The sequence below is a fragment of the Ceratotherium simum genome, chromosome 2, assembly GCF_057802395.1.
Source record: "Ceratotherium simum simum isolate JZ-2026a chromosome 2, ASM5780239v1, whole genome shotgun sequence".
NCBI classification, from domain to species: Eukaryota; Metazoa; Chordata; class Mammalia; order Perissodactyla; family Rhinocerotidae; genus Ceratotherium; species Ceratotherium simum.
This window is the reverse complement of record NC_141901.1, coordinates 55,194,544-55,212,987: the sequence shown is the minus strand read 5'-3', so window position 1 is coordinate 55,212,987 and position 18,444 is coordinate 55,194,544. Positions and strand designations below refer to the sequence as shown.

Sequence of the window (18,444 nt, the reverse complement as noted above, 5' to 3'; positions counted from 1 at the left end):
ACACTTATATTACTTCCTTTTATTATAGAGGCAGATTTTGTTATCTTACACCCCACTTCCCTTTCCTCTCCACCTCTACCATCTTGCCAAAACAAACATAATCCCCTTTCCTCACCCCTATTCTCTGTCATCCCCGGTATTCCCAAATCCTGAGCCTGTCACATTCTGTTTCTTAGAGGATAAACATCTGGCTTACGCCTGGGCAGTACATGCCTGGCTGCTAACATTCAATGTACAGGAATCAAGTTGAGGGGACAAACAAATCTGGAAAATACAGAATTTGAGCCAGTCCCCTTGCTTTCTGTCTCACCTCACCTCTCCTCTCCTCTGTAGTACCTACCCCTCCAGGCTCTGTGTCTCTTTGGGGCCCTGCAGGGCAAAACAGCTTCCTCCTCCCAACACACACCAAGAGAGTTACCACGCATCCAGCCTTTCCTTCTTCATATGTTATTAAAATTTCTGCTCACGTCTCTTTCTTTGTCTTTGTGGGTTTTTATTCTTTTCACTTCATTTCTATAATTTTAGAGGGCTCTCAGAAGGGAGAGGAAATGATCTACCACCTTTAGCCAAAAGCTTGTCTTTCTATTAAATTGAAAAATTAGCTTTTTTAAAACCAGAAGCAAGTACACCAAAATGTTTTCATTTTTGTAAGCAAAAACACTTTGTGTTTAAAGAAGAGTCTCATGTCCCAGAAAATTTTTCTCTCCATTCATAAAAATTGTTAGGAGAAACAATGAGAAATGGCCATTGGGATGACAGTGCTCTGCCTTGGAGGTCTGGGCCAGGGCACCTCTGAAGCATGAGCAGAAGCTACTAGAAGGAAATCCATTGCCAATAGGAGTATTGTACAGTTATGGGAGGCAGGATTATGAGGGAAATGTCCCTTTAAATTTGTATTCTTAAAATTGGGTTTAATTCTTTGGCACTAGAATAAGTGGAGTGGGGTAGGCAGGTTAATTAAAAGGCCTCGTGAGGGGCCGGCCCCGTGGCATAGTGGGTAAGTGTGCGCACTCTGCTGCCGGCGGCCCGGCTTCAGATCCCAGGCGCGCACTGATGCACTGCTTGTCAGGCCATGCTGTGGTGGCGTCCCATATAAAATGGAGGAAGATGGGCACAGATGTTAGCCAGGGCCCAGGGCCAGTCTTCCTTAGCAAAAAAAAAAAAAAAAAAAAAGGAGGATTGGCATGGATGTTAGCTCAGGGCTGATCTTGCTCCCCCCAAAAAAGGCCTTGTGAAAAATCCCCCCTTAAGATCCCAATAATTGAGCCTTTTTACATGCAGGATGAAGTCAAGAGAGTCTTTTCACCTCTTATCTAACTATATACAACATGCATATTATTAATTAAGCAAGGCACAGCTAGGATGTCAGCTATTTGAAATGTTTAATTTTGGGCCCCCTCTCTGGTGCCTCCTGTGATTTGAGCATTGAGGGGAGCACCTCAGCTTTCAGCTTTGCATGGTCCTGTCTTGTTTCATCACCTACACCTGTCCCCTAGTCCCACCAAACTGCCTGCAGTTTCTGGACCTTCTATGAATCCTCTGAAACCTTCTCAACCCCTACAGCTGATTAGTTGCTCTCTTCAATTTACATGTCATTTTGTGCATACCTAAAATGAAGCATATACCTTACTGTTTTCTAGCACATAGCTTGCATATCTTTCACCCTACTAGACAGCGTGCTCCTTAATGGCCCTGACTGGGATTTACTTACTTATTTACCTATCTCAGGGATTATCTTAGGTACTTAGATAGGCACTTAGTATTTAATTGTCTTATAAGTGTGATTCCCTGATATTTAGAAATGACTTTTTTTTTTAATTCTTTAAAGGTGATCCTAGACCTTGAGGAAGAAAGGCAAAGGCATGCACAGGACACAGCTGAAGGAGATGATGTCACCTACATGCTGGAGAAGGAGAGAGAGCGGCTGACTCAACAGGTAATGAAGATGGAGGTGTTCGCAGCAGCATGTACCTAGAACAGCATTTCTCAAAGATTGTTCTGCAGGGTGTAGTTCAAAAAAAAGGGCTTTGTGGTCGAATAAGGCTAGGAATTACTGGATTAAGCAAAGTTAAACAGGTTTCTAACTTCAATTTGGGTCCTCAGTATGCAAAAAGCACATTGTGAGTCTTCAACAACAAGATAGGGTATCTGTGTTTAGCAAATCTATGTTTTCATAAAATCCTTTTTTGACATAGATCACTCACTGTGGGACTGTCATTCCATAGAACACACTTTGGGGAACACTAACTTCAAGCTCTCAAACTTTTTTTGACTTAGGACTCCCGGTAAGACATACATTTTACATCACAGCCCAGTATATATATGCAGTATACACATGCCTAAAACAAAAATCTCATGAAATCATAGATAACCCATACTGCTTATAATACACATTCATTTTTTTAACATTCTAATCGTGGGTCACTAAATTGGTTTCCCTATCCTTTAATGGGTCTCAGAGTTTGTAAAACACTGACCAAAAGGGTTCCATCAACCCTCTCCCTCTCACTCAGAGTCTCTGTGCCTTAAATAGGGTTGGGATGACGATTAAAACAGACTGCATTTGTGCAGAAAGTATGGTTCAAGTGCAACTATTTGTTTGTTTGTTTGTAAGATCAGAAAGTCTTATTACTAAAAATTTTAAAGTTTTGTTTTCAGCAGCATTCATCACAAATCTGGTATATATGGCTTTCTGTTTTCTGTTTTGATTGGTTCTAATCGTCTGCACTCTCCACAGACCTAAAACACAGTGATGGTTCATATTCTCACTAATAACCCTGAGACAGTATAAGAACTAGTAGTGCTTCCTAAATCGTCAAAGAAAGATAAAATCATGGTGTGTACGTTTTTGTGATGGGTATTCCAATACTTCAGAAATATTTGATCTAAGCACACGGCATATGTGGTAATCCTGTGTGCCAGAGAAGGGCTAGCCAGGACACTACTTGATGTTAGTTTTTCACTGTCTCTTTGTTTTCTTACTCTAATCATGATGTATGGTGGTATTTTTTTCCAGTTGGAATTTGAAAAGTCCCAAGTGAAAAAGTTTGAAAAAGAGCAGAAGAAGCTCTCCAGTCAGCTGGAAGAGGAGCGCTCTCGCCACAAGCAGCTCTCGTCCATGTTGGTGCTCGAGTGCAAGAAAGCCACCAGCAAGGCAGCCGAGGAGGGGCAGAAGGCAGGAGAGCTGAGCCTGAAATTGGAGAAGGAGAAGAGCCGTGTGAGTAAACTAGAGGAAGAGCTGGCAGCTGAGAGGAAGCGAGGCTTGCAGACCGAGGCCCAGGTGGAGAAGCAGTTGTCTGAGTTTGACATCGAAAGAGAACAACTGAGAGCAAAACTCAACCGAGAAGAGAACCGGACCAAAACTCTGAAAGAAGAAATGGAAAGTTTGAAGAAAATAGTGAAGGATCTCGAGGCTTCTCACCAGCATAGTAGCCCTAGTGAGCAACTGAAGAAACCGGTGACTATGTCTAAAGGCACAGCGACTGAGCCTCCCACGCTAGTGTCTGTATTTTGCCAAACAGAGAGTTTTCAGGCAGAAAGAAGCCATGGGAACAACATAGCCAAGGTGGCAACCACTGGGCTGCCTGGTCCCACCACTCCTACTTACTGTTATGCAAAAACCAATGGCCATTTTGACCCAGAGATACAAACTACCAAGGAGTTGATTACAGGCAGCAGTGTAGAAAACCAAGTGCCTCCACGAGAGAAATCTGTGGGATTGGCCCAAGAGAAAGCAGTGGAGAATGGTGGGTGTCCTATGGGAATCGAGACTCCAGTCCCAATGCCTAGTCACCTCCCTTCCGGTGGGAGCTCACTGTCTCCCAGCAGCACTGCCTCCTCCTCTCTCACATCCTCTCCTTGCTCTTCACCAGTACTAACTAAGCGCTTATTGGGGTCCTCAGCTAGCAGCCCCGGCTATCAGTCATCCTACCAAGTAGGGATCAACCAGCGGTTCCATGCTGCTCGGCACAAATTTCAGTCCCAAGCAGATCAGGATCAACAAGCCAGTGGTCTACAGAGTCCTCCATCCAGGGATCTGTCCCCTACCCTCATGGACAACTCTGCCGCTAAGCAGCTGGCCCGGAATACAGTCACTCAGGTGCTCTCCAGATTCACTAGCCAGCAAGGGCCAGTCAAGCCCGTCTCTCCCAACAGCTCTCCCTTTGGCACAGACTATCGAAATCTGGCCAACACTGCCAACCCAAGAAGTGACACCAGCCATTCACCTACTCCAGGGAAAGTGTCCAGTCCTCTGAGCCCCCTGTCTCCAGGGATCAAGTCCCCTACCATCCCCAGAGCTGAGAGAGGAAACCCTCCACCCATCCCACCTAAAAAACCTGGTCTCACTCCTTCTCCATCCACTACCACTCCACTAACCAAAACTCATTCCCAGGCATCTTCTTTGACCACCACAGAAGAGCTTGCCAGCAGCTGCTCTTCTAATGCTGTCGTAGCCAATGGCAAGGACGTCGAGATACTCTTGCCTACCAGCAGCTAGTCCCTAGGAGGCAGCCTCCACATTTGACATTCCATCAGGTTTCGTCCAAGAGCTCAGAGTCAAACCGTTGAGTCAGATGATGTTATTTATTTTGATAGTAGCTGAAACCATCTGTATAATACATTTAGTGTATTTCACCTTTTTGTATTTTTTAAGTAGAAACTGAGTAGTTTGGATTTTTATGCCTCACATCTTTGTACTAAAGCTAGAAGGGCACCTCAAAGACATCTCAAGCTCAGCAGTCACCATCATGTTGTGACGGAGAAAGCTAATTGAGTACCAGGCGGTGACTTGCTGTCTATTTTGGGACTAGAATCACTCAACACTCATTTTGAATTATGCAGAAGTGGTTCATGCAGATTTTTATTCCACTTGAACATGTTTAAAAAGTGCCTGAAATAAGACTGCCATATGAATGTGATTCTGCAGTGAAAACACAAAATGGATTATTTAATTGCAGAAAATGAGATCCTCTGTGAATTCTGAATGTTAAAAACTAACACTACTTTTAATCCTCTTTTACTGATTTTAATACAAGCTTTGTGTTCAGAAACAAGGCTGCATACGTAGAATGGGAATCCCAAAGGTGGGTATAAACTCACCACAGAGCTGAGCTTTACAGGGTCCTTGAGAAACCCTCCTGAGCATTAAGCAGTTGGGATGCTGCTTTTCTTGTACTTTTGAAAAATTAAGTCACTCCCAGTTTCCTGCATAAATTCTTGAATAGAATGAAATCACATCTCCATTCAAAAAATGTCTTCAGGCATCTACTGTTGTGTAAGGAACTTCTGATTCCTATTGCTAGTACTTGAATACGAAATGGTTACTCATTCTGTATAAAAGTTTTGCAACAGAATGAGATCTTTATTATGTAATCAAAAAGCAATAACTTAAAATTCACTATCTTTGTAATATTATAAGTCAGAATTATACAGGTTTTACTAAATTGTCACACTTACTCTCCAAGCTGCCACCACTTGGTGTCTGTATCTGTGGAACCAAATTAACTTTTGCCTAAATGGAAGTACACATATATCTGTATAGACACACCCCTTTACGTGTTTAACATACACACACTTAAACACATAAATATTAGTGTGATTATATCTTTGGAGTTTGCAATATAGCATAAAGGACGAGTAGAAATGCACGTTAAGATTACCTACCAAAGCAACTAGATGTGGCTGGGACCTAATCAGTCAATGAAGAAATGTTGTCCACAGGGAGGTGGGGAAATTCCAAATGAAGTCAGGTCTTCAGCATCATAAAAAGGCAGAGCCAAACTAACCCCAGTGTCACAGAACTCAGCTGGTCATATGTGAAATAAGTCACTCAATCAAGTGGCGTAAGACAGCTGGGGGTAGTGGAGCTGGAGCAAACTGAAGTGCCCAAGCTCCATTTAGAAGGGCCACCGCTGGGCGGCTCCGGGGGCTTGTTGCCATGCAGTAATGCTAGACCAGGGTTACCAGCTCCTCAAATTTTTATGAAATCCAAATTTTCATGAGAAATATTCTCATTTTTAAATATCGAAACTGATTCAAAATTTTAAACACTTCTGCAGCTGGATTTAGCTCACAAGCTGCCAAGTTGCAACCTCTCATTCTAGAAACTTCTGTCATTTCCATCATAGTGAGTTTGTGAGGACAAAAGCCTCCACTCTTTCCAACTGGTAGGCTAGTACAGCCGACAAAGTCCGTAGAATATAATAACTATACCCCTGTTCCAAACAAGACTCTGCAACCCAGCTCAGACATGGTGGTTATATGACGTTGTGTCCACAGGGATGGAGAGGCCTTGGTGTCCTCACATACATTCTCCTAGCCAACATCTATCCAGCAGCCCCTGACCTCCTGCTATAATTAAAATCTGTTTCATCTTAATCTGATCAGAATTGATAAGAGAAAGGCAGGTGATGGAAATCACTGTGTAAATCACAATGGAGTATATTGGCGTCTCCACAGGTTATGGTTTGATTAAGGCCAATACATCAAAAATTAAACTACTACTAATGCCCCAGGGTGTCTACCAAATGATGAAGGGGGTATCTTATAAACTGCCCAAAGCAATCATGCATTAAACTTTATTCCCATGCATAGCCAAATGAACAGTGTTGATAAAATAGCTGAACTTTCTAAACAGGAGAGGGGGCTCTAGTCCCAGAGCATTATTACCTCTCTTGCTTTAAATGGTAATCTTAAAAGTTGCATTGTGCTCTTTCTTTGTTTTGGCATAGATATATATAGAGAGAGATACTATAAGGAAGTTTATTTCTTAGGAAGTGCACTGAATAATGTATTTCTTTTACAGTGTAATATGGGGGTGGGGAAATGCAAAAGAAATGTGTATTTTTGCTAGTTGCCTATCTTCTGAGATAAATAAGCACAATACTGCAATGGATCCAATAATCCAGTTAGGTAGTATAGATTAGTATTTAAGTTTGCTGTAGATTGTGTGTGTGCTAAGTAAAAGTTCCATGATTCACAATTTTGGTATTAACCCATGTTGCGAAAGCTGTGTTACTGGTCAACAGATTATAATGATGTGCAACACATAACACAAGCATTAACTAGTCATTAACATTTGTAAAGCCAAATGTACCATGCAGAAGTCTTCATCCATTTTTATAGCAGACTACATTAAAACAAGTTGTCATACCGTTTCCGGGAAAAATAGTCTTGTTTGTACAAAGTGAAGAATGTTGCACAACAGGGCCTGTTTTGTTGGGGAAGGAGCAGGTGGTGTAGAGGGAGCACTCGGTCGTGGCTTTAAAAAACCGAATGAAGTCAGTGACCTATCCCGGTGAGACCCCAAAAGGAGCTGGGACATTGGTTTTCTTTAGAACCTTAGAGCTGGAAGAAGGCTATGCAATAATCCAGTCTGTAATTTTTAAACCATTTGGGAGTTCTGGACCTTTTCAGAATTTAAGAAAAGCTAGACTCTATCCCCAGAAAAATGGATATGCTTATGTGCAAAATTTGGTTAATTTCTTCACCGGATCCCAAGACCCTGAAGCCATTCATGATTCATGTACTCAAGCTTAAGAATGCCTGATCTTGTCCTGCCCTCTAATTTTACAAATGACTAATGCATCCCTTGTCTCCTAGTCCAGTGCTGTTGATGCTACATTGTTAGCAAATGCAAATTGTAGCCAGACGAAAATCCTTTGATGTACAAGTGTTTAAACAGTGTGGATGTTTACATATCTTAAATTTCCAGCATTTAAGCCAATTAATGATCATTTCAACAAACACTGGGTATATCCGTTTTCCCATAACAGCCTCACTGTCAGCAGTGCTGACTTGTCAATTTGTGTGTGTGTGTGTGTGTATATATATATAATTTATAGAGTGCTTCTGATGCCTAGTCCTTGAAACAGAATTTCAAATGTCTTTTGAAATGCTGGCTTCCAAATAGGATATATTTTCATAATCATGAGTCAGAGGTAGGCAATGAGCATTGTTCCACAGGAGTAATTTTAATTTAATTGCTATAAAACTAGTTGAGAAAATTTGAGAGCATGTCTACCCATCTGCTCACGTATCAACCGCCAGTTCATTGGTAGAAGCAGAGGAGGAGAAAGGAGACTGGGGTAGTGGTTCTCAAACTTGATCGTTCTTAAGTATAACCTGGGAAGCCTGCTAAAAAGAAGGATTCCTGGGAGTTGGGCTTAGGGGCTTGCCGATGCAGGTGGTGTGAGGATCACATTTTGAAAACGAGTGCCTCATAGCTCTCACCTGTTCTTTCACAAGAACTTGTTATTTGCCTCTGACCTAAGGCGGTGTCTTAAGCTCCTGAATCTGGTTTGCCGTAATTTCAATGATATTCAGAGTCAAGAATGCCTACTTGGGTTCCGCGCACCATGTTAATGATATCACATACATATTACCTTACTAGTCTTCACAAGGGTGCTGTGAGGTATTATTATCCCTGGGGTGCAGATGAAGACCAGAGATTTCTACAAGGGCCCTTAGGAAGTGACAAAGCTTGGATTTAAGCCCCAGTGCTCTGCTCTTTCCACGACCTGTGTTTCCCCAGTGAGAATCGCTTGAGGTCCTTGTTAACGCTATTCCCAGGCAGAACAAGGTGGGCTCTAGATAAGTGCCTGAGCTAATTCTTAAGATGGAACAGGTTTAAACCCTACAGGACACCACACTACTCACATTCACCCTAACAACCCCCACCCCCAGGAGTGGACTGTCAGACTTTTAGCAGGTCAGATAAGATGAACAAAAACAAGACATCTTTCTTATTAATTCCCCTCAAGCAACAGATGTTTCTTAAATATTTTAGATGAGCCAGAAACCAAGGTAACTGGTATGGAAAACACAAGTTTTAACATGTTTCTTGCCCTCAGGGTACTCACAGTCTAGTTGGGGAAGCAAAACATTAACACATAAAAAGTTAACAGACAACTAAATAATGCAAATGAGGTGCAAAGTGTTATTGAAGGTGGTCCTGGCAAAAGCACTGTGGTAGCACAGAGGTGACAGAGCTCTTTATGGGCAGGAAAAAGTTAACTAGAAAAGGAGCAAATGTCTTTTCTCCTCTCTCCAAAGCATTATCTATCTGGAATTCTGCAGTATCTCCCCGTGTTTGCATTGTTTCACTTGGCTTGTCTTGGTCTTAGGATGAGGTCAGAGACAGTCACCAGAAGTCCCCAAGAGCTAAGTCCTATTAAAGAGAGACTGACGGACACCAACGTGATACGCTTGGGCTGGTGGAAGAAGGAGCTCCCAGGTCACAGCACTCGGCAAAACATTCTTAAACGACTTGTAGAGAAGACCTGGGAAAAGACAGGTTGAGAAAGGACCTTGTTGCCAAAATACTGCATTACCCATAAATATCCTCTCCTACCTTCTAAGTCTTTAAAAGCAAAAGAGAGAAATGAAGATGAAGCTTTGAAAAGAATCCAATGTGTCCTTCAGGGACACCTACAAGTGACATTTCCTGGGAGTGATGTAAGAGCATCTCCTCCTCTTCTCCAGTAGTGTGAATGTTTGTGCTGCTGTTAGACTGCAGGAGCACAGGGAGTGTCCTGTGGCTCTGTCCACACCACTGGGAAACTGGGCTCTGGCAAATTACTGGGAGTGTTGCAACAAGACTGGCCTTAGCCCTGGGGAGTCACCTACTTAACTGGACAAGAGTCCTACTCACTAACTCAACATGGTAGACACTCAGGTCCCTTTCAGGAATGAAGGATTTATTTCCCTAGCTTTAGAGAATGCTGATGGCTATAAGCCCCTTATAGGAATAGCCGTAACTGAAAGAAATCACAGGCAGCTCATATCCAAAGTGTGACACGTGGAATATAAAGACCTGGCCCCTTGTCCCACATCAAGAGAACTCTGAAGGGTCATCCCAGCTTCAAAACCTCTTGTAGAGTTGGCTGAGCCCTCTATTGAGACTGTACTGCAGCTCAACTTTCCCTCCCCTTCTTTTTCCTCCCCTCTCTCCCCACCCCTTCCCTTCTCTTCCCTTCATGTGGATCCCAAGGGTACTTCCTGGTAAGCCTCCCGCACCCTAATCTCCATCTCAGACTCTACTCTGTTCCTTTTGGTCATGATTAAGTCCTCTAAAGGAGGGCAGAACATTTTCTGAGTATTTTATTTGGTGCCAAGGTATTTTACCTATGTTACTTCATTTAATCAAAACAACTACTAAAAAAAGCAGGTTATTACTACTTGACCCATAAGGTAATTAAGGCCTACTGAGGCACAGTAAATTGTCCAAGGTCCTACAGCAAAGTAGGGCTGAGATTCAGTGGCACAGCTAGGATTCAAACCTTCATCTATTTGGCCTTCAAGTCCACTCTCCTTCCACTGACCACACTACTGTCAAAATAATAATAATGCATTTAGGGAGTTTAGAATATTAGCTTATTGTCAGTCATATACCTAAGTATGAATCCACTAGTTAGCAGCTTTCTTTTGAGAATTCCACTAGGAACAGGACACTGAAGGAATGACTGGGGGTTTTGGTGAGGAGAAAGGAGAGGAAAGATTTGCCTACATGGAGTCATCAAACGTTAGAGCTAGAAGGAAGCTTAGAGACCCTTGATTCCAGCTCCCTTATATTACAGATGAGGAGAATGAGGCCCAGAAAGGCCAGGTGACTTGCTCAAGCTTACATGTCTAGTTCATGGCAGAGCCCAGACTATAAAGTCAGTGGGGCTCCCTCATTTGGCCTCAGCCGACTGCTCCTCCCTGAGCTGACTTGGGCCTAGGAATTCCTAGCCCAGCCCTGGCTGCTCCCTCGGGCACGGCTTCCTCCTCTCACCTGCTTTTCTACAATGTCTGGGCTTTGATCTTGTTCACGTGGGCTGCCCCATATTCCAAGCTTTGCCCTCTGTCCACTGGCCTAGGGCTGCTTGCCACACTTGTTGCCACAAAAATCTTGTCCTCATGTCTCTGAACCGGTTTGACTGCTGAGGTGAGACTGGGAGTGGGGAAGATGGTGGAGCTTCTACTCCCAGGCTGTGCCTCGTCTATCTAGCATCAGCTCTGGGAAGCACTTACTCCTAAAGCATGCCTTACTCCTCAGGTGCAGACAAGAAGCCACTGAAGCCATGAGCATCTATCCCCTCCCTGCTTTTGAGCCTGACATTCCGCACCTGCCTGTGGAGGAGGGGGCAGCTGAATGCTTGGAGAAAGAGACAGCTCCTCGTCCTGGTCCTCCTTCCCCACCTGAACTCAAACACACAGCTGTCCCAGGAAGGGCCTTTCGCATTCTCAAAAGACTTACCCATCTCCCTTCTCCATGGTTAGTGCCCACCCTCCTGCTCCCCCACTCCCCCACTCCCCCACTCCCCCTGCTCTCCCAGCCAATTCAACCCAAATCAAAGCCTTCCAGGACCATTTGGGCCTCAGAGCAGACAGGGTGTCCTCAGGGTGGTAGGGTGGTTTGGCGGCAGTGACCACAGCATACAGGCTCCTTCTTCATCCCTAGCATGTTTTCCCTCTCCTGAGTCTTGGTGAGTCAGCACCATAGGGCCACACACAAGGCTCCTATTCAGGGCTCGTTTTCCTCCTGCTCTAACTCAGATCTTGGCATCTCTCTCTCTCTCTTCATTCTCTATGTAGGCCTTATTCTCACCATGGGAAAGCTCTGCTCCCTGCCCTGTGCCTCCTCACTTTTCCCCAGCACCCACCCACCCTAACACACACATGCCCACATTCCTTCCGCTTACCTTCCAGGAGTTTGCAGTCCCAGCTGGATATAAACATAACGGAGGTAGAACAAAATAGAAATAAACTATTAAATCCTCATTCACATATTTTCAACGGGTGTTTGTTGCTGCTGGCTCTGTGCGAGCCCTGAGTTATGTTGAGAAGGACAGGCACACGCACTTGCTGTGCCTGCCAGTCATTTATTCAGCATATGGTTATTAAGCACTGACTCTGTGTCAAGCCTCATGCTAAGAGCTGGAATTTACACTTGATGGGGGAACCAGTCTCGCAGATGCGACATCTCAGGGCAGAGCTGGGAAGGATGCAGCAGGTGCCCCAAATGGGTGGTGGGGCCCCAACTGCCTCAGAAGTTCAGCAGAGCAGGAAAATCTGTGGGTCTAGAGGCACCAGGTTTAAATAAACAGAAGGGAGAAGGATACCGGTTTGCTTTGATAGGGGTCTGTGTACACTCTGCCTATGTAGGACACGGGGATGCTAAAACAGGATGAGCAAGAAAAGTAGTTCAGAACAAGAGCTTTATCATTCTCTGTGTAGCCTTGCGTAAGTCAATTAACCTCTGCTAGCCTCCATTTCAGCATCAGTGAAATGAAGATATGAGAACCTCCCTCCTACGGTTTTGTGAGAATTAAATGAGATAAAGCAGGCAAGTGCCGGGCACATAGTGAGTACTCGGAGGATTATCTGCTGCCTTTGTGGAAACGCTCAGCAGGTGAAAGGACGGCCCCAGGGCTGAGCATCTAGATGGGAAGCAGAGTGGTTCCGACGCCCCGCCCTTTGTCGGAAAGCTGAATTGCTCGCGCCCCCTAGCGTTTCAGTCGCGGTGATTCTCTCTAGTCTGGCAGCACACCGGTCTGTAGTCAGGAAGGGACCCGCTGCAGAGATGGTGGCGCGGGCAGGGCTGCGTCCCCGCCCCAGGCCCGCGCTCAACCGCCCCCTGATGGCCAAGTCCGGAGCACAGCCCCAGCCCCTGCCTAAGACACGGGTGGAAGCCCAAACTAGTAAAGGTGAGAGAATAACAGAAACCACCTCACAGGACTGTTGTGAGCCTTAAATGAGCAAATCTAAGACTTCAAACTAGTTAGGGCATAAGGAAGCACTCAGCAAGTGATAGCTCTTAGTATTATGTAGCTACTAGAACATGACTGACACATAGTAGGTGCTCTGATAACTATTTGTTAAACAGGGGTCAGGATGACTCTATCAACATTTATTTATTCCTTCGTCCATTTAATTATGCTTCTTCTATACTGTTGATGCTGTAAAAAATAACTTAATGAGCCAAGTAAGTCAGAGTCAGCACTCTGTGGGAGGAAAACAAAGATTTCATTCATTCAAACATCTATACAATGGCTCCTACTAGGTGCCACTTACTGACTTGGGCACTGGGATAGAGAAATAAATAAGTTGCAGGCCCTTAGGGGCTTTAGGTGCTGGTGGGAGAGACAAACACAAAACACGGTGTTGTGTGGACTATAATAAAAATAGGGACAAGCTGTGGGAACACGGTTAATCCCCCGTGGAATCAGGAATGGTCTCACAGAGGAAGTGACACTTGACCTGGTCTTGAGGGAGGGGTGGATGCTCCCAGGTAATGAAAGGAATGACGGGCATTCCAGGTAATGAAAACAACATATGCAATGCACCGAGTTGCCAACAGGCATGATGAGAAGTCTAGGGTGGGAGTGTGGATCTGGTGAAGTAAATGAGAACAGGATAGGGCATGGTCTGCCCAGGGAAAGAGTTTGGACTCTGTTTGGTGAGCCGCTGGGAGGCTGAACTGAGGAGGCTTCATGAGCAGAGGTAGATTTACCATGGAGCTAATGAAGTTTAAGCTTCAAGGACCTTCACTGGCACAGCCCCTTCCAAGCCCGGAAGGGCCTAAGCAATGTGTTCATATGGTCATGTTTTTATAAAATTTGCAAAAATAAGATATCTTAATTGCTATCAGTTAAGACTGCTATCTCTTTTTACTCTGACTTCTCCTATATCACACTTTCCCCCATGTTGGGTAGCCTTGGAGTGGTGGCCACAAGAATTTTTGGAATTCAGCTAAAGGTAAGTTGAATAGGGGACTATTTTTGAGTGAAATATATTTGTGTGGTTTGCAGTCACTTCCATGTATAGTTGAGTTTTTGCAGCCATCCCAGTGTAGGAATGTCTTCCAAGAATGTGCCTATCAGTTATCATGCTGCCTCACCTTGCATAACAACATGAAGGAGCAGCACCAAAGGTTGTATCGCTATAAATATACCCTATAGCACCTGGCACTAAAAGTAAAGTGGTAAGTGGAGGAGAAACAAGGTTTTAAATGTATGGAGCCAGAGTCTGGTCTCTGGAAAATTCTTCCAGTTATTGGATGTGTAAAATTATAAGTGGGTGATTAATTTCTCATCAATGCCTAGTCAAAACAAAATTTCTCTCTTGTCAGGAAAATACTCAATAATGCAGTGTACACAATTATAAATGTACCACAAATATGAAGATGTAATCAAAAAGTATGGAGTCAAAAGATATGTTTTTTAAAATTTTAGAGAATTCTGATTCTTCCAGTTCAAGATGGAATAACAGGGACTGGATTTATTCTCCCACCTAAAACAACTAAACACTGAGAAAAATATATTAAACAACAATTTTCAAGACATTGGACATCAGGCAACAAAGGACAGAGATGAGAAACAAATGAAGTGAGTCCTATGATTGCCCCAGCAGTAAGGGGGAATCAAGGCATAGCCTGACAGTCTCCCTAAGGTGAGGAGATGAAGCTGGAGTTGGGACAGAAGAGTATTGGAGACAAAAGAGCTGCAATGAGAGAGACCTCCAGAGATCTTCAGAGGCTTCCCCTGGAGTCTTCAGCTGAGTACTAATCAAGATATACATGTGAGGAAACTACCCAACGCCAATGTGAGAAACACCCAAAAGGATTAGAAGGAACAATACTTAGAATTCACATGGGACTGGGAATAGTTTCTGTTCTCACTAGCCAGAATTACCAATCTCATAATTCATGAGACGTTGGGTGGAGTACGCAGAAGGGTTTTGTCCCTATAGTGGGTCAAGATTAGCCTTAGGCGAAATGCTGCTCTGCTCCCACCTAAAAAACAGTTCAAAAGCAAGACTCAAAAGGATCAAGCTATTTCCAAATAATTGCATCCCAGAACAAAGCTCAAGAATTTGTATAGGAAAACAAAAACATCCACACCCAAAAACTTAAAATTCACAATGTCTAGCATCCAATCAAAAATTACCAGGCATGCAAAGAAGCAGAAAAATATGGCCCATAATTAGGAAAAAAATCAATCAATTGAAAATTAACCAAAAATGACATAATGGTAGAATTAATAGACAATTATATTAAAACAGCTACTATAACTGTATTCCATATGTTCAAGGAGATAGAGGAAAGATTGAGTTTGTTAATTATAGAGACACAAAATATATAGAAAAGATCCAAATGAAACTTCTAGAGATGAAAACCATACTATCTGAGATGGAAAAAAATTGGATGGTATTAACAGCAGATTATACACTATGGAAGAAATGATTGTTAAACTTGAAAAAATAGCAATAAAAACTATCCATTATGGGAGCCGGCCCGGTGGCATAGTGGTTAAGTTTGCATGCTCCACTTTGGTGGCCCAGGGTTCGCAGGTTTGGATCCCAGGTGCAGACCTAGGCACTGCTTATCAAGCCATGCTGTGACAGGCGTCCCACATATAAAGTAGAGGAAGATGGACATGGATGTTAGCCCAGGGCCAATCTTCCTCAGCAAAAAGAGGAGGATTGGCCACAGATGTTAGCTCCAGGCTAATCTTCACACACACACACACAAAAAAACAACTATCCATAATGAAACATAGAACATAAAAAAAGATTTTTAACAATGAACAGAACATCAATGAGCTTTGGGACAAATTCAAGTGATTTAATATGTTTAATTAGAGTCCCTAAAGGAAAATATTGGAACCAATAATGGCCACGTTTTCCCAAATTTGATGAAAATAATAAACCCACAGATACAAAAATTTCAATGAACCCTAAGCAAGACAAACATGAAGGAGACCACACCAAAGAGTATCATAAACAAATTGCTTAAAACCTTCAAAACAACCAGAGGGAAAAGACCATATTATATACAGCTGAACAAGGATAAAATTAACAGCAGACTTTTCATTGGTAACAATACAATCTTGAAGGCAATAGAGCAATAGCTTTAGAGTACTGAGGAAAAAACTGTCAACCTACCTAGTTAATTCTATACCTAGTGAAAATACCTTTCAAAAACAAACACAAAATAAAGACTTTTCTCAAACATGCACAAGCTGAAAGCACTCATCACCAGAAGACTTTCAGTACAAGAAATATTAAAGGAAGTACTTCAGGTGAAAAGAAAATGATATCAGAAATCTGGATCTACACAAAGGAATGAAGAGCACTAAAAATGGTAACTATGTGGGTAAATATAAAAGATTATTTTTCTTATTCTTTAAATCTCTTTAAAAATTCATCCCAATATATTGTGGGATTTATAACATATGTAGAAGTAAAATGTATGACAACAATAGCACAAAGGCTCAGAGAAAAGAAATAGAAGTATACTATTGTAAGATTCTTATACTATACCTGAATCTATACTATAAATGAATATGAATTTATACATAATTCTGTACTATACATGAATCAGTATACCATATGAAGCTAGACCACAATAAATTAAAGATGTATACTATAACCCCTAAAGCAACCACCAAAAAACAAAACAAAACTCATCAGGCAACAAAAGAGATAAAAATGGAATCATAAAAAATAATCCAAAACAAAGAAAAAGAGGTAAAAGGGAGCAAAGAACAGAAGATAGAAAAATAGCAAGACTATTGATTGAAAACCAACCATCTCAATAATCACTTAAAAGGTAAATGGTCTAAATAACCCAATTAGAGGCAGAGATTGTCAGATTGTAACAAAAAACAAGACCCAAATATATGCTGCCTACAAAAAACCACTTTAAATATAAAGACACAAATAAGGTAAATTGTTATAGAATACTCCAACCAAATGCAGCTGAATACATATTTTCGAGTGCACACAGACCATTCACCATGATAGACCATTAAAATGTCTCAACAAATTTAAAGGGATTTAAATCACACAAAGCATGTTCTCTGACTACAATGAAATTAAATTAGAAATCAATAACAGAAAAGTCTCTGGAGAATCCCTAAATAATTGGAAAATAACACACTTCTAAATAACCCATAAGTCAATGAAGAAATCAAAGGGAAAATAAGAAAGTATTTTGATATGAATGAAAATGAAAACATAACATATCAATATTGTGTTTTATCAATACAAGTATCAACAGATAAAGCAGTACTTAGAGGGAAATTTATAACCCTAAATGTCTATATTAAAAAAGAAGGAAAGATTCAAGTCAATTAAGACAATAGAAAAAAGTAAGCAGATGAAAGGAAATTATAAAGATAAGAACAGAAATCAATGAAATGGAGGGGCCGGCCCCGTGGCTTGGCGGTTGGGTGCGCACGCTCTGCTGCTGGCGGCCCGGGTTTGGATCCCGGGCAAGCACCGACGCACCGCTTCTCCAGCCATGCTGAGGCCGCGTCCCACATACAGCAACTGGAAGGATGTGCAGCTATGACATACAACTATCTACTAGGGCTTTGGGGGAAAAATAAATAAATAAAAATTATTAAAAAAAAAAAAAGAAATCAATGAAATGGTAAACAAAAACAATAGAGAAAAATCAGTGAAACCAAAAGCTGGTTCTTTAAAATCAATAAAACTGATAAACTTCTAGCCAGAATGATCAGGAATAAAAGAGAAAACACTCAAATGGCCAATATCAGGAAGGAGAGGTGCGATCACTACAGAGTGTACAGATGTTAAAAAGGATAATAAGGGAATATTATGAACAGTTTTATGCAAATAAATTCAATAACTTATATGAAATGGACAAATTCCTTGAAAGACACAAACTAGCCAAGCTCACTCAAGAAGAAATAGGTAATCTGAACAGCCCTTCACTATTAAAGAAATTGACTTCTTAGTTTAAAACTTTCCCACAAAGGAAAATCTAAGCCCAGATGGTTTCATTGGTGAATCCTACAAACATTTAAAGAAAAAAAAATTACAAATTCTACATAAACTTTTCCAGAATACTGAAGAGGTGGAACACTTTTCAATTCATTCTGTAAGACCAAGCAGTAACATGACAAAAAAAGAAAGCTACCAACCAACATCCCTCATGAACAAAGAAACAAAAAATCTTAACAAAATTTTATCGTCAAATGCAATAATATACAAAAAGATCATATATAATGACCAACTGGGTTTTATGTCAAGAATGCAAGGTTGGTTTAACATTTGAAAACCAATCAATGTAATTCACCATATTAACAATTGAAAAAAGAAAAACTATATAATCATGTCAATATTCCCAGGTGATACAATTCTAGAGACTGGAGAATTAATTCCACCAATGAATTTCCTGATCAACATCATTAAAGATTACTTAAAAATTTTAAAGGCTTATGAGCCCAAGTTTGTTGCTACATTACCATATTTACTGAATATAGTTTCTGAAAAAGTAACTTTAATAAAGTTTATTTTCAAGGGAAAATTGGATTTTCAGAATGTGGCTACTGTAATTACCCATCAAATCCAATGTCTGATGCCATTACTTAATCTTTTTTTTGTGTGTGTGAGGAGGACCAGCCCTGAGCTAACATCCAATGCCAATCCTCC

General features: G+C 41.8%; 2 protein-coding genes across 4 annotated transcripts in view; one reads left to right on the top strand and one right to left on the bottom strand.

Moving 5' to 3' along the window:
* The window catches only part of CTTNBP2NL (CTTNBP2 N-terminal like), a 50,288-nt gene extending 43,131 nt beyond the window's left edge, over positions 1 to 7,157 (top strand). For all 3 annotated transcript variants that reach the window (XM_004420670.3, XM_087445435.1, XM_087445442.1), the window contains 2 exons: positions 1,829 to 1,936; positions 3,017 to 7,157. In XM_004420670.3, coding sequence (XP_004420727.1) covers positions 1,829 to 1,936; positions 3,017 to 4,498 — 1,590 coding nt within the window. In that variant the 3' untranslated portion in view covers positions 4,499 to 7,157. The remainder of the gene's footprint in view (positions 1 to 1,828; positions 1,937 to 3,016) is intronic.
* Positions 1 to 18,444, bottom strand: part of ST7L (suppression of tumorigenicity 7 like) — a 155,259-nt gene that overhangs the window by 6,158 nt on the left and 130,657 nt on the right. The window lies entirely within an intron of this gene.